General features: G+C 41.9%; 7 protein-coding genes and 4 non-coding genes across 11 annotated transcripts; 4 read left to right on the top strand and 7 right to left on the bottom strand.

Annotated features, from left to right (window-relative positions):
- Positions 1 to 328: 328 nt before the first annotated feature.
- SJAG_01344 (metal resistance protein YCF1) lies at positions 329 to 5,107 on the bottom strand. The gene has a single exon (XM_002172557.2). It carries the CDS (start codon positions 5,014 to 5,016, stop codon positions 589 to 591), a length of 4,428 nt encoding a protein of 1,475 aa, XP_002172593.1. The 5' UTR covers positions 5,017 to 5,107; the 3' UTR covers positions 329 to 588.
- Positions 5,041 to 6,865, bottom strand: SJAG_01343 (transcription factor). Its single transcript, XM_002172556.2, has one exon. The coding sequence runs from the start codon at positions 6,338 to 6,340 to the stop codon at positions 5,729 to 5,731; it is 612 nt and encodes a 203-aa protein (XP_002172592.1). The 5' UTR covers positions 6,341 to 6,865; the 3' UTR covers positions 5,041 to 5,728.
- Positions 6,866 to 6,927: 62 nt separating this feature from the next.
- On the top strand, positions 6,928 to 10,208 carry SJAG_01342 (UBA domain-containing protein Ucp6). Its single transcript, XM_002172555.2, has 2 exons — positions 6,928 to 7,135; positions 7,181 to 10,208. The coding sequence occupies exon 2, from the start codon at positions 7,393 to 7,395 to the stop codon at positions 9,169 to 9,171; it is 1,779 nt and encodes a 592-aa protein (XP_002172591.1). The 5' UTR covers positions 6,928 to 7,135; positions 7,181 to 7,392; the 3' UTR covers positions 9,172 to 10,208.
- SJAG_01341 (Spo12 family protein) lies at positions 9,298 to 10,118 on the bottom strand. Its single transcript, XM_002172554.2, has 2 exons — positions 9,831 to 10,118; positions 9,298 to 9,780 (listed from the first exon to the last, which is right to left on the bottom strand). Exons 1-2 carry the CDS (start codon positions 10,040 to 10,042, stop codon positions 9,714 to 9,716), a joined length of 279 nt encoding a protein of 92 aa, XP_002172590.1. The 5' UTR covers positions 10,043 to 10,118; the 3' UTR covers positions 9,298 to 9,713.
- Positions 10,053 to 11,272, bottom strand: SJAG_01340 (hypothetical protein). Its single transcript, XM_002172553.2, has one exon. The coding sequence runs from the start codon at positions 11,140 to 11,142 to the stop codon at positions 10,213 to 10,215; it is 930 nt and encodes a 309-aa protein (XP_002172589.1). The 5' UTR covers positions 11,143 to 11,272; the 3' UTR covers positions 10,053 to 10,212.
- Positions 11,273 to 11,441: 169 nt separating this feature from the next.
- On the bottom strand, positions 11,442 to 13,781 carry SJAG_01339 (GTP binding protein). Its single transcript, XM_002172552.2, has 2 exons — positions 13,593 to 13,781; positions 11,442 to 13,469 (listed from the first exon to the last, which is right to left on the bottom strand). Exons 1-2 carry the CDS (start codon positions 13,593 to 13,595, stop codon positions 11,595 to 11,597), a joined length of 1,878 nt encoding a protein of 625 aa, XP_002172588.2. The 5' UTR covers positions 13,596 to 13,781; the 3' UTR covers positions 11,442 to 11,594.
- An 88-nt stretch (positions 13,782 to 13,869) lies between these two features.
- On the top strand, positions 13,870 to 15,487 carry SJAG_01338 (ribosome biogenesis protein Ltv1). Its single transcript, XM_002172551.2, has 2 exons — positions 13,870 to 13,991; positions 14,160 to 15,487. Exons 1-2 carry the CDS (start codon positions 13,989 to 13,991, stop codon positions 15,342 to 15,344), a joined length of 1,188 nt encoding a protein of 395 aa, XP_002172587.2. The 5' UTR covers positions 13,870 to 13,988; the 3' UTR covers positions 15,345 to 15,487.
- Positions 15,488 to 15,965: 478 nt separating this feature from the next.
- Positions 15,966 to 16,064, bottom strand: SJAG_16292. Its single transcript has one exon. It is a non-coding gene; the product is annotated as a tRNA-Ile (tRNA).
- An 833-nt stretch (positions 16,065 to 16,897) lies between these two features.
- On the top strand, positions 16,898 to 17,000 carry SJAG_16291. Its single transcript has one exon. It is a non-coding gene; the product is annotated as a tRNA-Leu (tRNA).
- A 1,237-nt stretch (positions 17,001 to 18,237) lies between these two features.
- SJAG_16290 lies at positions 18,238 to 18,330 on the bottom strand. The gene has a single exon. It is a non-coding gene; the product is annotated as a tRNA-Ser (tRNA).
- A 342-nt stretch (positions 18,331 to 18,672) lies between these two features.
- Positions 18,673 to 18,771, top strand: SJAG_16289. The gene has a single exon. It is a non-coding gene; the product is annotated as a tRNA-Ile (tRNA).
- The last annotated feature ends 2,002 nt before the right edge of the window (positions 18,772 to 20,773 follow it).

Here is a 20,773-nt window from a genome sequence, read left to right as displayed (position 1 = left end):
AATGGCGAAAACACAGCAGTTTAAAGCCGACAGTATGGTCTCTAACAGCGACATTTTCAGACTCGTGGTCTGCTGCCTTTCTGCGCCATCGCTAGCGTGATCAGCTCGATTCTTTCGCCTGAGTTTAGTGAATAATGGGAACAATAGCGGTTTAACGAGTCGGCGCTATTTTATATTGGTTGACTATAATTGACGAGTAGGGGATACTCCTGAAGATAAGACGAATCACAGTCATGTATGTGAACCGAGATTATCCCACAAAAACTTTAAACGGAATACGCGATTTTCGCCGAATAAGCGACCGGGGAAAAATCACGGAGCATAATACTCGCGAAGTTCAACAATCAATCGAAGTTATGTTAACAATTGCGTGAAACAGAAAGTTGTCAATTGCAGAATTAATTCCGTAGCAGGCAAACAAACAATACATTCTTCCTTTCGTTTAATCCGATACGAATGAAAATTTCATGCACACAAATAAAATACGGCAAATTGAAGAACGATATGACAGATTATGTAAAAAACAGTATACACGAGAATACTCTAATGAGGGGGGATTGAAAGTTAATAACGGGATACTGCCCGCAATTAAGCCAGTTGAGTGCCATAGACAAGAGAATAAAAGAGCGAGTTCTTGTCATTCAGCAGCTTTTGTGTGTTGTCAAACTCAACAACTTGACCGTGGTCGAGAACAAGGATGCGGTCCGAATCTAAAACGGTGTTGATGCGGTGTGCAATTGTCATAATGGTGCGATCGTGGAATTTGCTCCGGATGGTTGCTTGAACAATGGCATCCGTTTCAACATCCACGGCAGCTGTCGCCTCGTCAAGTAGAAGAACTTTCGTAGGAGTAAGCAGAGCACGCGTCAAACACAGAAGTTGCCGTTGGCCCAAAGACAAATTGCTACCACCCTCGGTGACGTGGAAATACAAACCTTCAGGTAAGCCCTTTACGAATGACGACAACGAAGCATCCTCGAGAGCAGCGTAAATATCTTCATCTGTATGATGACCAGCGGGATCAAGATTGTCGCGAAGTGTTCCTTCGAAGGCCTGGTTCTCTTGGGGAATAATGGCGATATGGGACCGCAAATCTTCCAATCCAATTGTCGATGTGTTCAATCCATCAATGCTGATATTACCCTTGGTGGGCTCAATCATACGAAACAGTGCCATTGTCAGAGTAGACTTTCCAGCTCCAGTACGACCAACAATACCAATCTTCTCTTGAGGCTTGACACTGATGTTGATGTCTTGAAGAACCAATGGAAGATTTTCACGGTAACGGACGCTGTAATGGTTGAAATCCACAGCACCCTTCGAAGGCCAATCAGTAGGAGGACGTCTGTCAGGAATGATAGCAGGTGCCTCACTCTTAATGTTGGAATACTCAAGAATACGCTCTACAGAAACAATGTTTGTCTCAACATCCACCATTTGGCGGACGATGAAGCTCATGTTCTGCGTGATCTGAATGGCATACGAAAGCGAGAGACCCACGAGACCAGCATTTGGATGTCCACGCAAAGCAGAAAGTACGCCCAGGAAAGCAGAACTAAAAACTACACAACTACCGATGAATTCCAACCGAACGGCCAGCCAACGGTTGGATGTAAAAAAGAGGTAGAAGATACGATGATTCGTGTCAACACGCCAGTCGTTTTCGTGCACGAACGTACCAGTACGGTCATAAGCACGAATAGTAGATAAACCACCAAGTGACTCTTGGAAATGTGCATACAGCGGACTCCGTGTAACACTGTCGAGACGTTTGAGCTCACGACTTGTATGAGTATAATACCGTTGACTCAGTCGATAAAGGATACCGAGAGGAAGAACGAGAAGCAGGAATCCGGGCGAAGAGTAAATAATAACCAAAAGAACGAATGTAACTTGCGTAGCGTTCCGGAAAAAGAACATGAAAACACGGGCAATGACTTCGTCAATGCGATACACATCACTAGAGAATCGATTCAAAATACGGCCGGTGGGGGTTGTTTCAAAGAAGCTCATGGGAGCACGAAGCACAGCCTTCAACATACTGTCATGAAGATGGTGAGAAGCACGAAGTGTTCCATACACAGTGAGTATAACATTAGCCACGGCAATCAGGAAACAGAACGCCAAACCCAGTCCAAAGTAGACAAAGAGATAGAAAGGCGCAGAGGGGTTACTGTCAGCACCCGTATTAACCTCACTCCAGTGCTTCAGCCAAACATTCGAAGCAACATTCATACCCATTCCGGCAACGATACAGATAAAGTAAGCCACTGTAGCAACCAAGGATGCCGACTTGAAGTAGGCAAAGTAGACTTCCTTGCGAATATGGCCACGATTTTGAAGCTCTCGCTTTACACCAGTTACACGAGTGTCTTCCTCGTCGACAACCTTACGGCGAATGCGACCGTTCTGACTAATGACGGGTTTGCCGATAGTAATCGTACTGTTACGGCGCTCCGTGGTGCCGACAGAAGCTTCCATTGCATCAGACTCCTTATCCTCCTCCAGTGTAGTGCTCTCCTGTAACGAAGTACTTTCCGAATGAGCGGTGCCAAACTCCTTCAGCAACTGGAAAAGCTGACTGTTCTCATCTGCAGAAAGCTGAGTGAAGCTTCCATGCTCAACAACTTGACCATCACGCAACATGTGGATCGAATCGGCAACTTGAAGTACTGGAAGAGAATTTGTAGCTAAAATGACAGCGCGAGATCTCAGAAGACCCTTAGGACCCAGAATATTATCAATAAGGTGCTTGGAAACATGCTGATCTACAGCCGACAAAACATCATCCAATATGTAGAGATCAGCACGCGAATATACTGCACGAGCCAAAGAAATACGAGCTTTCTGACCACCGGACAGAGAGATACCCTTTTCACCAACTTCTGTTTGATCACCGTCAGCGAACATTTCAAAGTCTCGACGAAGAGAGCATGCATCAATCGTTTTCTCATAAAATTCAGGTTCAAAATCATGGCCAAAAAGAATATTTTCACGAACAGTAGCGTTCAGAATCCATGGTTGTTGGGCTGCGTAAGCGATGTTACCGTAAAGTTTAACGGTTCCAGCGGCTCTGTGCATATCTCCAAGAATTGCTTCCAGGAGCGAACTCTTGCCCATACCGACACGTCCAACGATACAAGACAATTCACCCTTTCGAGCAATAAAGTTTATATCTTTGAGAATTGGAGCAGCGCCCTCGCTGTTGGGATCATTCCAATAAAACGTCGCATCCTTTACTTCAACAATGACACCTTCTGGAGATTCTTGAACTGCGTGGCGCTCAATAGCATCCTCAGCGAGTTCAGGAGCGATTAAATATTCATGGATACGACGGACGGCGACGGAGGCTTCCAAAATAGAACTAATGACATTAGGAAGCATTGCGAGGGGGAACTGTAACAGGTTGAACAGGGCCAGAGCTGAAAAGACGATGTCAGTAGTGAGTGGCCTGGACTTTCCATATATAAGAATGAATGTACCAAAGGTAACAAAAGAGACGAAAATAGGTGCAGCAAGCCAGAGGAAGAAACTTCCGCAATTAACAAGGAAAATCTTACGAAGCATGCGAAGCTCCTTGTTGTTACGCAAATTGATAAGCTTATCGTAAAAGGTTTTCTCCCATGAATATAACTTAATACTCTTAATGTTGTTGATAATTTCTGTCATCATGCGAGAACGTGCGTCTTTATTCTTCATTTGCTTGGCTTGAAGTTTCTTGGCGTAACTAGCAATCACCGCATTCATTGGGATCAAAAGAAGCATAATTACGACACCAGACAATGCACTATAACCCAAAAGCTTGTACAAACTCACGAGTGCCAGAACGATTTGGAAGGGGCCAGAAATACTGATGAACAAGTACATTGTCAAGTCAGCGAGCTTCTGAGTATCGACAGCCATGTAGTTTACAATATCACCAGTAGAACGGCCCTGTCTTGTTTCGCTAGACAAACGCAGAGCTTTACGGTAAATAGCAGCAATCAATTGAGCGCGCCAGCGCATTCCAATAATCATTGTTAACTGCAAGTATTGATGGAAGATAGCGGATTGGACAGCAGAGGAAACCAGCATGCCCAAAGAAAGAAGGATACCATTGGAAGCGGGAAAAGGGTGCTTGGAGGTGTACGAATTCACGAAGATAATAATGCGACGAATCAACTGAGGTTGAACGAAGGCTAAGCAATCTTGAATAAACTTGTAGAAGACACAAAGTGCCACCACAGGGAAATGTGCACGAAATAGAACCAACCAAAGTGAGCCGGATTGGCTTCCTACTTTCTCTCCATAGCGGTTCCAATATTTGGAGAAAGTACGCAACTGAACGTCCGTTTGTTCAACCTTGGGAAGTTCCCAGCAGTCCTCTTCCTTCAAATAATGCTTGTAACCAAAACGCATAATGGGAGTCAGCCATGAGAACGTAATTTTACTGAAAATGTTTGCGTAGGTATACTGAGCAGGACGAAGGCCTGACAAGTTCGTTGCTGCCTCGTCCGCTGGAAGCCAAACGCGGTTAGGAGGAGGAACAAAAAGCTCAGCAGTAAGACCGATAACAGAGAAAATTGTCCATAATCCAAAGGTCGAAGGAGAAATGGAAGAAAATGCCTTTGATTTGTGAAAAATAAATGAAGTAGAAGTGGAAATTAAAGACAACGCATAGAACATTAACAGTGAGCCAAAAGGAACACGAAGAGTAGGTTGTTCAACGACATGGATGAAAGCAGCAAATGCGAGAGCAGCAAATGCAACAATTGTACCGTACCAACCGAATACATCAACGAAAGAAGATGCACCTAAGGTAATCAGCAAAACAATGTTGAGCAGTTTCAGCCAGATGGTCCAATAACTTTTAAATCGAATTCCAAGATCCCGTTTTCTCAAGTCGAGAAAATATTGGAAACCACCAAACAACAACAAAATGTAACTAGGAAAGAGATTGAATTGACGGAAGAATATTTCTTCTCCAATACGAACGTTTAGCACTGATTCAGTGCTAAACACCCCAGGTGTTACCATTGTTTTGAGAAGTTCGCAGAAATTGTGCTTCTGCGAGGTTAAAGAATGAGCCTTGCGTTCAATTTATGGCGCGCGGAATCGATAACGTAAGCACACTTCACGTATCGTGAGCCGAATAACCTTCTACCAAGATTTTGAGCGATTTTCTGATGACTTAGACCGACGCTATATTACGTTATCTTTGAATACCGAAATTCGTCGTTCTTCACTTAGCGATTTTAAGGCGGAAACTTTGGTTCAGTAAACGTATTGAGATAGAGTAGCCGAGTCGGGATTTCTTAAGAAAATAACCGAGACTGATAGCGCTTAGGGAACAAGAAGCTTAAAGTGAATTAGTCCGTAGCTGTTGAAGAAAACAAAGATGAAGTTGTTGCGTCTTCAGTAAGACGATTTTAAAAATAACCAGACAAATTGTAATTTACAGTGCTGAAAAACAGGCAGCATTACAAAGCAAATAAACACAAAGGAGTAGAAGCGAAGCACAATAGTAGAAGACGTGAGATGTGAGAATGCATGTGAAAATGTGTGTGTTCTATGCGGAAGAATAGGTAGACAAGAATGCCGTAAGCGGATTTAGCATAGGAAGCTGAATCTGTTAACGACATGTGTGGCAAAAGTTTACCAAGAGTTTACAGAGTATAGTGAAATAAAAATCCCAGAGAAAGATACAGCGGCCGTAAGGACACGAATTGAATACATATCAGCGATATGTTCAAGTGTCCTTCTCTTCTGTAGCTGTAGCATGCGGTGGGGTTTCTTGTTGAAGACTTTCTGCCGTTTGTTTCCACATATTCGCGCTTCTCCAAGCACGTTCGCATTCATTCTTCAGCTTTTCGTTTGCACGAGAAAGCTCCTGAATTGTCTGCTCCGCCTCAAACTTCTCCAGTGTCCATTTCTCAATGTTCATTGCTTCATTTTCTTTCAGAGTGTTAATGTATTGGATGGCGCGTTGGATAATGCTTCCCTTCTTCTTCTCGCAACCAGGAACAATTTTAGCAAGCTCCTGAATACCTTCGTTTATGGTTTCGCGTCTCCGACGTTCCACCTCCCGATGGCTCATTTTACGAGCCTCGTACCAACTGTCATAACTCGGACCGTTGGATTTGTTCACGCTTGCAGGAGAAGACGACGTGCTGTCTGAAGCCGCAGGTTTTTGTGGAATGTTTTTAATGGGAGGCAGATTGTAATCGTTTGACGAGATTGGATTGACGGTAGTCGTAGCCTCGTCATTCACGTACATTACTTGAGAACCTGTGGGAATCGGCGGCGGAAGCGTAATTGGGGAAGTGCCTGTAAAGTCGTGAACGTAGTAATGCTTTTCCATAGTGGTAGCTTCAATGATACAGAGTCCAGACACAGATATTCAAAATATCACGGATTAATGTCGGCAAAAAATAGCAAGTAACAGAACAGATCAAGTTTAATTGAGTGTCCGTGAAAAGATGACGAGGAGTACAAAGAGGAGATGTTCGACCAAAGGAGAAACTTGTTAAGGGAACTTTGTCTGCAGTCACAATGGCAGTATAAGAGTATAAGAAGAACGGACAAAACTTATCGGAAGCGTCCAAAGAGCAAAACTTATAGCAGAATTCGCTTTAACAAATGAGTAAGTATTTCAATTGCAAGCAGTGACTCGTTCAGAAGGGCTGGATAACGTCGAAAACCTTAAATACGGTAATTCCTCCCGTTTTTTCGCTCGAAATGTTCAGTAAGTAGTTCTTAAATTAATTAGCCAAAAATTGGCAATTTATCAACACATATAATATAACAAAAACTTGTTAGGTAAAATATTGACGGAAGTTCAGTCGCACCTGCGCCTAGGTGGTGGTCGGTAACTTCACATGATCGCTTTCAACTTTTAGGTTTGTAAATCTTTTTGCCATAGGGCTTTATAAAACCTAACCACCATAAAGACATAACCTACGTCATAGATAACCTTATTTCTGAAATTAAGGTTCGCTCGCTGTGTTCCAGCTTTCCCCAACTACTTCGTTCCACAACTTTGTTGCAGTATTCCATTTGGGATTTCGTGCAATTGATCTGTTTTTGTGGTTTCTTGTCATTTTGGACTAGTAGTAACACACATTTATTTTTAAACGACTTTTTTTGATAACAAATTGTATGTGCATATACGAAATTTCATCTAACTATGTTGTATAAATAGGAAACTGCTTGCTAATAAAACCTTTTTTTTTCAGGATACCTGTTCTCTCTTTTAACGCTCGTTCAACTATACGTTTTGGCTTTAAATTAGCCTTTTGACTGTGTTCGACAAATACAGTACCTCAATTTCTCTTTTCACTTCCTGAGGTTACATCTCTCTTTTTTTTTTGTTGCTTCTCTCTTTGTAAAGAAATAATCTTTTGTTTTTACATAATGTCATCAGATGAAATGGATAGTTCAGTTCATTTGGAAACGCTTAAGTCTATGGGTATGTCGGATGAAGATGCCCGTGAGTCCCTTCGTCGGTGTCAAAACGATGTTGCGAATGCTGCAGACTACTTCTTTAGTGGTCGTTTGAAGCAAGATAGAATGGAGTCTCCTTCAGAAATGTCACAATCCTGCTCCAGTCTGCCCAGCTATCAGGATTCATTCTTTAATCCAGAGCCGAGTCTCCGTAAACGTCTGCCTAATGATTGTGGTTGTATCATAAAACCAAGTGTAATTTTTCCCATCTTGGCACCATTTCTGCTCGTCCTTCACAAAATACCACAAGCCGTTCAAGCATTCTACAGTGAGGCTGCCAACACGTTGCATCAGCAATCAAAGGATAATCTACCTCCTAACGGCTGGTGGTGCGGTGAGAAAGACTGTCTTCCCGCGAAGTTGAATCCGCAAGCCGCATTGCAGCTTCAGTTGTGCCGGACAATGGCCTTTCTTAGTTTGTCTAATCGTCTATACTTGGACAACACAAACGTAACAAGTGCTTACTACAAGGTGGCATCAGCTTTCGGAGACAATTTGTTGGGTTTATCAGAGTACGAATGTCTGTCTCGGTTCTTTAGCTACTTTTCATCTTCACCGTCCCCCCTTTTTTCACGTACATTCCTTACTTCTTACGTCTCAACAAATCATCAACATTGGGGAAACCATGCTGTGTTGCAGCTTGATGCACCTTCATACTTGGCCCCGCCATTATCTGTCGAAGACTGTTTACAAGCTCGTCTTTTTCAAATTGACAAGTCTGTCGATGACTGGCTGTGGATGGAAAATGTTGCAGATGTATGTAGCATCCTTTTTACAGGTAACAATACCGAAAACAGTGCTCCCGTGCGCTTGAACCCTTTACTCCAATTAGGAAAGTTCATCAAAAGTAATCGAGACCAAGTCCTGCAAAAAATGAAGCATGAACGTGTTTACAGAGACGCCCTTTCCCGGTGGGAAACATCATATAACAAAATGTTGGGTCGCAATATTAGTGAGAAAGACATGCCAACCCTGCTCGACGATGCACTCTTGCTTTTGAAAAAAAGGAATCCTTCGCTTGCTGATCATGTAGAGTTGTTGAAACAATCGGTCAACATCCGTTTACGGTCAACGCTGGCAAAGACTGAAGCAACTCAACAAAAGCTTTCTGTTCTGTATAACGACGTTGCTGGTGATTGTGAACGTCATCTTCAAGCGGTACTATTAGAGCCTTCACTCTTGTTTTTGCGAGTGCCGCAAAACAATCTGATGCAGATGAATACCGAAACCAATCCTGGCGAAGACCAGCAGCCTTCAACCGGTGTCCACACAGCTCCTCCTAGCGATTGGTATCAGGTGTCATTTGTATCAAATGGTTCACTCTTAGAAAACGATAACATTTGCGATGTCCAGCGTGTCAATTTTGACAGCGTGAGTCTGACTTTTGAGACGCATCCTTCGTTCCACTCACGCATTCTTGTGTATGTGTCGTTAGAGGCCCTGTGTTCTGCTGATCCCACTGTGCCAGAAACACTCAGAACTTTTATCGACAATGACAGTCGGCTTTTTGAACGTGAACTCGAAGAGCAAGAATCGAATAGTATGATGGCGCAATCTAAAATCTTTGAACAAATGCAAATCCCCGTCCCCGCTGAAAATATTGTTCAAGAACCTTCGCTTATTGACTGTGAGCCACCGGTCGCATCTTCTTCTCAACAACCAAAGGAACCAACCAGTTTAAAAGATTGACGCAATTCACATGTTCTCACGAGTCTAATCTTTTAATCTTGAGTTGTATGAAACGTTATGTTTGTTTTAAGGGTTCGCTGGACCAATGCTACCCGGGCAATCTCAACCTTAGTCCTACTTACTCATCTGCGTACGCATGCATATATCTACTATCACCTCGATCCATTCCCCACTATTTAAAGCAAAGCAGGAATTTCATTAAGGACGTTTATGGCAATGCGGACTCGAACAACAAAAAAAAAAGAAGTATAAGCAACCTTAACACACGATATGAGAGGAAACCAGAAACAAAAACAGGGAAGAGGAAGTTCCAAAGGAGATAGAATGGATGGACTAAATGAAATACACGCTACTGTGTAATTCGTCCACACACTTACGTACAGCCAAGGAACGCAAAACATGAAAGGAAGAACAGACGATGTGGAGGGTATAAAGAAGCTGTAAGAACGGTTCCATCAGAAATAACGTTCTAAGACAGAAAAGCGTTCATTCCGTTACCGCCGGGTCTGCTAGCAGTACCTCGTAACTAAGTAATGAACTTATTATGCTTCTTTCGGGTTCTCCTTTGCGTTTAACAGCGATGCTTGCAGCGAGGACACCGGTTTTCCCCTGCAATGTCGTCAGCACACATATTCCACGTTCGTCGCGTCTTCACTTACTTTGTGTAGTATTTTTTCTTATGAGCTTGCAGTTTTGCCGTACAAGGGCTCATCAAATTGTCTGTGGGACTGGCAAACGAAGGACCAGCTTTTGGAACGTTTCTCGCTTGAAACACCTGCTTGTGCAAGTTGTTTAAGTTTCCTTGATGCAGAGGTTGAATCGGCACTTCGATTTGTTCAGCAGGTTTCGTTTCCTCTTTCGATTCACTCATTTTGTTTTGTTTACACTGTTAACGCGTATCGTTTTGTAGTTGGCCTTTTGTAGAGGTGCTGCTGGCGTTTATAAATATGGTTGCCAAGGCAACGCGAATTTAAAGTGTACGTGTAAACAAATAAACAAACAAGTTTATTGTGACGCGTCGCATGCACGAAGACGGATGAATTAGCGCCACGGCGGTTTTTCTGGGGACGAGAATTGGAAACGTTTGCGCTTGTGCTTTGGTGTTGCGAGAATGGCAAGACGGTTTTGACGATGGGTTTCTGAAGCCGTGGATTGCGGACGAAGGGAATGGTCACGACGGGGAGTTGTCGGGAGGGAAGTTGGAGCAGAAGAAAGTTCGGAGGAGGCAATTGCGGCAATTGATTTGTTTAATTTTGTTGGAGATGTGTTGGAAGTTGCTGCTTGTGTATCTGTGACATTGGCAATTGCATGCATCACCTTTGACATTTTTCGAGGGCTGGGAGACCGAACGATTGGGAGCTTAGACAAGCCTCGAGGAGAACGAGCGGTGGGAGAACCGAACGATAAGCTAGCTCGAATGTTTCCTGAAGCCCGTATCCTGTCATCACTCATTCTGCTGAGAGGAGATCCGATGTTGCTCGGACGTCTCGGAGACATAGAGACACATCGTCGTTTGGACAATGGACTTGCAAGTTCAGAGGGTTCCTCTTCACGAACATCGTGAAACAGCCGTTTGGCTGCTTCATAGACTTTTTGCTCGCGTGGAGAAGGTGATGGTGTCATTTTCTTAACAGGAGATGGCAAGGCCTTAATTGGCGTTTGTACGGCTTTAAGCTCTGGAGGGGGCGAGCATACAGCTTCTTGAACCATATTGTTTTCGACTTCTGTCTGTGATTTGTGTGCCGGTGAGTACGACACGGGCGAATTTTCCTTGGGCGGCGTTTCAGAGCTAATAAGCTCATGTTCTTGAAGCAATGCTTGTAATTTTTCTCGTAATCGTTCTACAATTACAGATGTTTTTCCGTTCGCTGAGACACCATATCGTTTTGCCAGGGTCACAAGTTTTGCGCGTTTCACAATGTGGCCTAATGAAACCAGGACCCAATCGTCGTGTAAGCTACCTACGTCCATGTTTAGACACTCAACAACGATTTCAGCTTTAATACAGAGCAGTATTACACAAACAATCGAGCCGCATCGACTACCTAGTTAGCAAAGGGCAGGTTTTGTTGGCTGGTCCTTGCAGGTGGACTAAGACACGATATGTAATGAATAACCTTAATAAATGGAAAACACGTCGCGTAGTAAACAAAATTGGGGAAAGTAACTTACACAGGCCGACAAATAAATCAGGAAGATAATAGTTAATCTACCGTGGCCACCGTTCATAATACACCCCCTCAGCCGCTTCACATTCTCGCTCATCTAGCTCTTTTCCTTAAGGATAATATTAAAGCATTGAACTAATAAAACAAACCATTGAAGCCAACAGTGACTATAAAAACATCCGCGTCATCATCAAGCCCAAAATGAAAACCATATAGAAAACACTTTTCAAAAACAAATAATTGCCAAAACCGATTTTAAATGTCATAACCCTGACCACTTCTTTGTTTGCCACGCTTGTTCTTCTTGTTGTGCTTCTTCGAGGAGCCGGCAAGCAATTCAGGCGAAACTCCAAGATCCATTGCGGCAAGCTGACGAGCCTTACGGCGAGACAAGGGTTTTTGAAGTAAAGCAGCTTGAGCTTCCGAAATGGCAGGGTCCATAGGCGTTCCGTCATCATTTAGGCGCTGCTGGAATGCATGATGAATGGTGCGGCCACGATAGTCACTCCCATTCAATGCGCCAGCACCGTTCACATGCGAACGAATAAGAGCGTTGCGACGGAAGTAGTTTGTGTCAAGGGTTTCTGTTTTACTCCGGGGATTCTGAACCTTCTTCGGTTTTGCCGACGAAGAATCGGAGATGGTGGCATTCTTCAATTCATTGGTGACCTCGTCGAACTCGATAGCGGTAACATTACGATGATGTTCGGCATTAAACTCGAGACCAGTGCCTGTATATGTGGGAGGAGGGTGGCAGTAGATGATCTTGCCATTAACATAGTCTTTCAAAACGTAACGAGCAGCTCTCGAGTCATCAGGATTACCGTGATGAGCGCGCATGAAACCGCGAACAACAGCATACGGATACAAAAATTCATCGGCTGTCGGAATTCCAGAACCGCCTTCTTCCACTGGCCGCGTATGAATAGTGATCGCGTATGTTTTCTCAAGTACGTCCTTAGGAAACCGGCTGGCAACGAGCGCAGCTGGACCAGTATGCTCGCGCAGCTGATCAATTGGAAGTACACCGTTCAGCACCAAGTCAGCTTGTGTATCTGCGAATGAAGGGAACACCAGACCTGGACAATCACAAAGCATGACAGTAGGAGAGAGTTTGATTGTTTGGAAATGTTTCGTCTTACCAGGGGTCGATGAGACGGACACTTTCTTCGCACCAGCAAGGGCATTGATAGTGGATGACTTACCAACGTTGGGGTAACCAACCAAACCAATGGTGACTGACTTCTTTCCATTCGCTGATTGTTCAGCGTAAGAGTTGAAGATATTGGAGAGCATGTTGATATTAGCGATTTTGATTGGGTTAACACGACTGTAATCATCGTTTGTGTCGACAGCGTCGCTCAGAGGAGCGTCGCTGCCAGTGACACCGGCCAACTCCTGTTGCTCAGAGGCAAGACGAGCAGAGAAGAAAAGGAAAGTGATGTTGTGAGATTTGAAGTAGCTGGCCCACTCTTGACGCTGAGAATCAGTCAACATATCAGCTTTATTTACAAGAAGGAAATTCTTCTTACAGGGATCAACTTCTTTTACATATTGCTCTAGGAAAGCCGACCGATAGAACAGAGGGTTTCTTGCATCGACAATTTGGACAATAACATCTGAACGTTCGATAACACGCCAAAGCTGACGCCAAACTTCTAAATTCCGCTCAAACGGTGTAACAACGAAACCAGGAATCTCTTGCAATTGAGCCAGGCTTCGACGCCATTCCAAAAACGCTTGTCGCTCATTGCGTTCGAGCTCCACAGGAGTGGTGTTTTCGTCCCAAGGAGGACGACAGGGAATGGTGAGACGGTCCTTGTTAAGTTCTTGTTGTTGTTTAGACTTCGCTTCCTGTTCGCTATTTAAAAGGAAGGGATTTTGTTCGCTGTTTTGGATGACCTTGACATTCAACTTCTCAGCCGTAAAGTCAACATTACTAAGCTCAGCCGTACTTAAAAACTCATCTAAATCAGTCTGCTGTGTAACAGAACGAAGCTTGACCCAGCTAGGTTCATCATTAGGATCGGTGATGTGTCGAAGACCACCTTTTTTGTTTCTACGGCCTTTCATAAAGTCATTTTGAATGGCACGGCCTAAACCAAGATGGTTTTTGGACTTTGGTAAACCCTAGATGCATGTTAGAAAATTATATCTCGGCTCTTCAGAGGACGAGGAGTAATTTGATAAAAGCAATATCAACGAAACCAGCAATTGTCACAATACAATCGTCCTCCCTTTATTCACACATACCATGTTTTACAACAAAGAAGAGGTTTAAAAAAATACAGAAAAATAGGAAAAAAGAACCTACAGAAAAACAAAGTTTCCGTAATCAGCAAACGCCACAATTGCGTCGAATCACAATGTAAAACACCCTTCAGTACAAGACGTTAAAGACCTTATTGGTTTCTATTGAAAAAAACTGAAATTACAAAAGCAATCCGTGACGGTAGCGTGTAGTTGGAAGCTTACGTGAAGCACCTCTGTCGCCTCTGCCTAGGATGAGCTTGGGGCAGTCACGGCCACCGAAACGGACAGTGGAAACGCAACCTCAACCAAACACCAGCGGAGACGAATTGGGCGAATTTTTGCTTTAAATAAGCCTTAGTTTCTGACATAAATTGTATTCTTAGAGGGAAAATAGCAATGGTATGTTATTTATTTACTAGAGGCATTGGCACTTGACATCAAGAAGAGAGGAGGATGGTTGTTGGTTATGAACTTTAATAACACATGATTTTTAATTGTGTTGTTCAAATCAGAATAAGAAGCCTTTTGCATTTTCTTCTGACAATCTTGACTAACAAAATGATTTAGGGAAAGGGAAAAAAGAAATTCGTTGATAAGAACAAGGCCACCACTTTTCACTTAGTTCACCGTTCTCAAAGAGATCCATTGTTCTACCAAGAAGGTACCACAGAACATGTTTTGGTGACTACAGATGTCTTGAAAAAATCGGCTCGTAGTATTCGACGTGCTGAGCTTGACGACGAATACAGCAGCAATGTTCGTTCGAACGAGGGCGAGGCTGCCATGTACGGTGTATATTTTGATGACACTGAATATGACTATATGCAGCATTTGCGTAACATTGGTAATGAGGACGCTACTTGGGTTGAGGCACCAAGTGCACGCAAGCAAAAACCAAAGGAGAAAAACTCGTCTATCCAGCTGAAGGAGGATATTGTTTTGCCCGAAGAGGTGAATCCCTCGGCAACTGAATTGCCTATGACATATCAAAATCAACAAAATGTCCCCGACGCAATTGCTGGTTTCCAGCCTGATATGGATCCACGCTTGCGTGAAGTACTCGAAGCGCTAGAGGAAGCCGAACGTGAAGAAGGAGATGCTGAGCTGGCTTCCAGCATTGGTACCAACCTAGAAGCAGAGTTTGCTGAGCTTATCAAAGAAGGTCCTGTGGACGAAAACGAATTTTATGCTCATGGAGAAGAACTCAAACCTGAATTGGAAGAATTTAACGAGGAAGCAGTTCGTCAAACCGGTAAACAAGAATGGGAAATTGAGTTTGAACGGTTTAAGCACGAGCAACGCAAGAACAAAGCTGCCAACAGTGACGATGACTTTGATAGCGAAGAGGAATTTGATGAAGTTCCTGAGCTGGTATCTGCCACGACTGCTGCACCTGCTACAAAACCCCCCAAAGCTCGCAAAGCCAAGACTGCCTTGTCGGCAGTTTCCATGACTAGTTCTGCACTTTTCCGAAATGAGGGTCTTACGCTGTTGGACGACCGTTTTGACCGAATTGAGGAAGAATACGTTCCTCTTCGAGATGAGTCGCAGCTTGTTGACCCAGAGCAAAAGGACGTCAATGAACTCATTCACGATGCACAATTTAACAACGTTATGGATGATTTCTTGACGTCCTTTGGATCAAAAATGGGTCGTAGAAAAGCGCCTTCTCGCATGACGAAGAACAAGAAGAAGGCGGCTTTGGCCGAACTTGATAATGTTCGGAGACAGCTCCGCGATGTAAAGATTTAGTTTTTGGTAATTGGCTTACAGGTTGTTGATTTAATTATTGGTTTATTCACATTGAAAGCTTTAAGTTCATTCATAATTGGGAAGATAATTAAAACAAACACTGTACAAACCCTACACTTAACACTCAAACAAAAACACAAACATTATGGTGAAGAATTTTATTGAAACGAACATGAAGAGCCATTGAGCAGATTCCGGTAAGAGCTGCCGAGCACCGCTCAAACACTCAGGACGCTAACGATCCGCTTATTTGCTGTAACATGTTAGTAATTGAATTACTTCAAATATGATGAGCGAGTTGCACTTACGATCTGGCTCTCATTTTTCTTCTTTTACGCTTGAGACGGCGCACACGTTTCTTTCTCCACTTGTCACGCATGATGCTGTGGTGAAGGACAGGAATTGTTTCTGGCCTTCAAATAGCCCGCGTGACTGTTTTTTTGGGCGAATGAGATAATGAGTATTAAGGTTATCTAAGTTTTTTTACGCGAAAGCAGTATTGACACAAATTCGGCACTAAAAATAGTTGGGTTGAGTAAGTTTGAATTGATATGTAAAAGCCGTACTACTTGGGAATTATATTTTAGTTTCAATTTGTAATGAGAAAAAGGCAAAAAGCTCTGCTCCCGGCGAGGATCGAACTCGCGATTTTCACGTAGCATACCTGGTAAGAGGTGTACCATATAAGCATGAGGCCTTTACCAACTTGGCCACGGGAACCTTCTTGCCTTGTCATGGAACCATTGGCCTTATGCCATGGACTCCATGACTTTTGGAAACCTGGCGATGAAGCAGCCAAACGAACGGCAAGCTTCCGCCCAAACAAACGGATGAACGGAAGAGAAACAGTGATCACATTGTTTCTCTCTAAACAATTCTATAATCAATAAGTTCCGCAAAGTCTGGAACTTCTGCCTTATTGGAATCTTGTGATTCCTTAATAAGCAATCTCATTTACTAAGATATTATCAAATACATAATTAATATAAATACTTGTAAGTTCAATTGCTAGAAAGCCGTTGAACACTTACAAGCTTATTCAGCACTTAACTTCAATTCCCATTTTCGCAATTATCCAATTAAGGTTCGGTTAAGCGAACCAAGTTAACTAACTGAGTAAGTGGTTTCAATCACCGTTTGAAGCCAAATAAGAATTAATCTCTTGAACCAAAGTAACCAGGCAATCGAACTGTGACATGCCTGTCGTGGAGCAGGTAAATTTATGTGATTGACTCCGAGTACTTTTGACCTTTGAAATGAAACAATCATTCAACTGATTAGTCTCTTAAATTGAATGACTAAGCATTCATTAGCATTCATTGAATAGGTAATATAAATATGCAAGAATTCAATGGCTACAATCCGTTGAACGCTACTTGTTTCTTTTAGCAATAACTTTCAGAACTTATGGCACGTGACATAATATTATATTATTAATCAAAGCTTATTGGAAAGGTTGAAAGGAAGAAGTTATTCATTATTTGAAGCCTACGAACGGGAATCCTTAATTGAGCTAAACATATTCGGCCTCGAATCGCAACAAAATGTCCTAAGCAGCGATGCCCGAGTGGTCTAAGGGGGCAGATTTAAGTCGGCCGTAAGGCTAATGGAACTCTGCTGTTGATAAACGCGCGAGTTCGAACCTCGCTCGCCGCATTATTGTTCTTGTTGTTCGTTTTTTGTTGCTGAAACTACTTCAGCATTTGTCGGAATAAATTGAGGCCATACGTCTTCAACTTCAGCATGAAAACTTTCCTAAGCACGGACACAGATATTTAACTGATAATTTTAATCACTGTGTTTACTGCTATGGCTTTAACATCATGCTTGAGACGAAATAAACAATAATTAGTTTACTCTCATTCCAATAACAATACGCTTTCATTTGCAGTACCTCACGGACAAAATACAAGAGTCAATTTCAAAATAGGGCTCAAAGTTCGTAAAAACAATGTGTAATATAAAACACTATTGGACTTGTTGGAAACCTAAATCTACAACGAGGTATCTCGTTTGAGTAAACTGTGACAATGACACCTGCGGGCCTATTAAAATAAGCGATACTAACTTGTATTTCCTCATTTAGTTGTTAAAAGTAACAAGTGTACCAAGTTGTCTACGTCTAGAAAATAACATCAGAATGACTGGTTAGTACAGAAGAAAAAGAATATGGACTAACGAACAAATTATACTAAGCCCCAAAGCACTACAAGGAATAGTAATTTCTGTTATACTAATGGGGTTAAGCTGCATAGTCTACCGTCTTTTATTTTGAGCACATCATTCTTTATCAGATCGTTTTTCAAATTAAACATATTTTTCTTTAAAAAAATATGTGTTAAAATTAGGCGAATCTATCATATTGTCTCTTTTCGTATGTGTCTTGATCCAAGAAGTAGAACATTCATTCATACAGACCTTTTTGTATATTGCTCGCTTAGCAGGAAACCTTAATTGATATTTACGAAAAGGAAATTAAAAGACAACCCAAATCATTGTATAAATTTCCAATGAGCAATGGCGATTTACCACTCATCCAAAATCACTTTTAGTATTAATTTTGTTGAATTTTGATAACTTTAATTCATATTAGCTGGTACATACAGATTCTCGCTTGTTCGTAGAGCCGAAACCTTACTCAAAAATGCGAAAATTTGGATACTAAACTGTTAAAAAAAAATTAAAAACCATGGAACCAACAACTTTACGTAATTATCTGTACATTACTTGCAATTCTAAATAGTTATATACCGTTTTACACCTTTCAATACTTCTGATGTTGATGAAACTTGAAAATGCAAGCCGAAAGAATAAGCATTTTTACTAAAAGTAGTCAATATAGACTGCATCTCTCAAAAACAAAAAGCAATGGGACAGATAATCCCGTGTATCTCGTCACCAGCAGGACTTGAACCTGCGAGGGCATAGCCCATTAGATACCTGAACATGTTCAAGTCTAACTCCTTAACCGCTCGGACATAGTAACATCGCCATATCTGTCCCGGTTCGAGGCCGGATATATTTAGTTCGATTGAGGATTACTGTTTGTTGGTTTCCTTTAACCATTCAATAAGCTTCGGTTAATAAAACCTAAATGTTATGTTATGCGCAATATGTTCTGAAAGTTATTGCTAAAAGAAACAAGTAGCGTTCAACGGATTGTAGCCATTGAATTCTTGCATATTTATATTACCTATTCAATGAATGCTAATGAATGCTTAGTCATTCAATTTAAGAGACTAATCAGTTGAATGATTGTTTCATTTCAAAGGTCAAAAGTACTCGGAGTCAATCACATAAATTTACCTGCTCCACGACAGGCAAGAAGGTTCCCGTGGCCAAGTTGGTAAAGGCCTCATGCTTATATGGTACACCTCTTACCAGGTATGCTACGTGAAAATCGCGAGTTCGATCCTCGCCGGGAGCATAGCTTTTTGTTTTGTTTGCATAAAACGGCTGTGCTGCATCGACATATGTGGGTGCATGGTTTTGGCCTCTTCTGCTGGTGATTGGGATGAAATAAAACAAAGCAAAATAAAACAAGCCAGCACCAAGTCTACTATCTATGATGTGTGTGCTGTTCAAAGTTTGTTATGTTGCCTCGTATACGTTAACTATTTACCACTAAGTATGTTAGTGAGTAGTAAGTAATCATTTAGTACAACTGAATATGAACAAGAATTAACAAGTGGAACAAGAAGAAGAGCAATGCTATGTAGTAGGCTAAGAAAGGCAACTTTCAAGCTGTAATGGCTCAGATGGAGAGACAGTCCCTTCGTCACCTGGTGGGGTGGTGTGCACGGGTTCGAGTCTCGCTGTTGATCCTCTGATTCCCCTACCGACTCTGGCGGGCAGCTGCCAGTAGCGGAGGGGATTAAACACGGGGCCACCGGCAGAGGTTGGCAACAACGCACGTCAACCCCGGGTCAGAGGCAGTGCGACAGCGATAGGATTCACTCGAGCCGTCCCAGCAGGGAAGGGGGTCTCCACGTCTTTTTGCTGCTGTCACCGATGTTAAACAGTGGACAGCAAAGCGAGTGCTGCAAGCAGGTACGCACGATAAAAGTAGGAAAGTGTGTGTGTATGTGGTAATAGTAAGTAATAGTAATTTCTGATGAACCGCATATAAAATAACAAAGCGTAACGTTCCAGTGTCATGAAATTGTTGGCTTTATGTCATGTACTTTTGGAATTTTGGCGACTAAGCAGCCAAACCAACGGCAAGCTTCCGCCTAAACAAACGGATAAACGGAAGAGAAACAATGACCGCATTGTTTCTCTCTAAACTATTCTACTATCGACACGTTCCGCAAAGCCTGGAACTTCGGCTTTATTGGAATCTTGTAATTACTTAACAAAAAATTACGATTAGTAGGAGATTGTTAATTAGACAATTAACATAAATACTTGTTAGTTCAATTGCCAAAAATCCGCGGAACACTACAGGCTCATTTCAACAGTTAACGCATTACTTTTCTCATTGTCGCATTTTACTATTTAAGGTTCAGTTAAGCGAACCTTGTTAACAAACTGAGTGAGTGGTTTCAATCACCGTTTGAAGCCAAGTAAGAACTAATCTCTCGAATCAAAGACAATGGGGACCTCGAACTGTGACAGTCCTGTTGTGAAGCTGTTAGTTTTAGGTAGTCTTTTCGTGTATTTTTAGTTTTTGGATAGCGACCGTGCAAATGGAATTGCTTCTCTGCTCTCGGAACTTCGGACGAACAGATTGACTAGTTATATTAGTATCCGTTTGTCTTTAAGCCTAAAAATATTGTTGTTTTCTATCTTGCTTCAGCTACTTCGCATTATTAATAAAAAAGTTTTAGATTAATTTTCAATACTTGACGCTTGATTTTATCATTAATCATTTAATATTATTATTCATAGATTTAATGATAACAATTAATTACGATGCTACGAGTGCATCCACCACATAAATTCCGTTTTCTTTGAGTTGTCGCAACAACTAATTTATGTTGCACTAACTGATACCTTATTCTACACTGTTGAGTGAATAGGTCCAAGCACTGCCAAGTCGATTGAGTTAGATTACCAGATAACTAAACCATAATTTGGACCTGAACCATAACATATTTGTGTAAACAGTGAAGGTTGAGATGTAAGAGTTTTTACGAAAGATTAGACTTTTCTAATGTAACTGGTCAAAAGGCTTGCAGGTATACTATGAACTATAAAAAATAAAACAGCATTGACCAATTGATATTCGACAAGTAGTGAATTATGTTTGGAAAAACTTTCTGTAACTGTCATGACTAGATATCTGAAGAAATAAATCAATAGAATTTGTATATCGTTTAACATGTAGACAGTCTTTCTGCATTTAATATATTTAATAAAGGTTATAACTTAAGTCTTGAAACCTTTATTTGAACAACTTCCTCAATTAAAAGTTATCATTTATTTTA

This window comes from Schizosaccharomyces japonicus (assembly GCF_000149845.2).
Source record: "Schizosaccharomyces japonicus yFS275 unplaced genomic scaffold supercont5.3, whole genome shotgun sequence".
Taxonomy (NCBI): Eukaryota; Fungi; Ascomycota; class Schizosaccharomycetes; order Schizosaccharomycetales; family Schizosaccharomycetaceae; genus Schizosaccharomyces; species Schizosaccharomyces japonicus.
The sequence above is the reverse complement of the archived record's forward strand: the minus strand, read 5'-3'. Positions and strand labels throughout refer to the sequence as shown.

Bases quoted from the DNA above. Each gene is read 5' to 3' on its own strand.
- SJAG_01344 (XM_002172557.2), bottom strand. From the start codon at position 5,016: ATGGTAACACCTGGGGTGTTTAGCACTGAATCAGTGCTAAACGTTCGT.
- SJAG_01343 (XM_002172556.2), bottom strand. From the start codon at position 6,340: ATGGAAAAGCATTACTACGTTCACGACTTTACAGGCACTTCCCCAATT.
- SJAG_01342 (XM_002172555.2), top strand. From the start codon at position 7,393: ATGTCATCAGATGAAATGGATAGTTCAGTTCATTTGGAAACGCTTAAG.
- SJAG_01341 (XM_002172554.2), bottom strand. From the start codon at position 10,042: ATGAGTGAATCGAAAGAGGAAACGAAACCTGCTGAACAAATCGAAGTG. The intron at 9,781-9,830 runs GTAAGTGAAGAC...ACGACATTGCAG, and splicing joins AAGAAAAAATACTACACAAA to GGGAAAACCGGTGTCCTCGC.
- SJAG_01340 (XM_002172553.2), bottom strand. From the start codon at position 11,142: ATGGACGTAGGTAGCTTACACGACGATTGGGTCCTGGTTTCATTAGGC.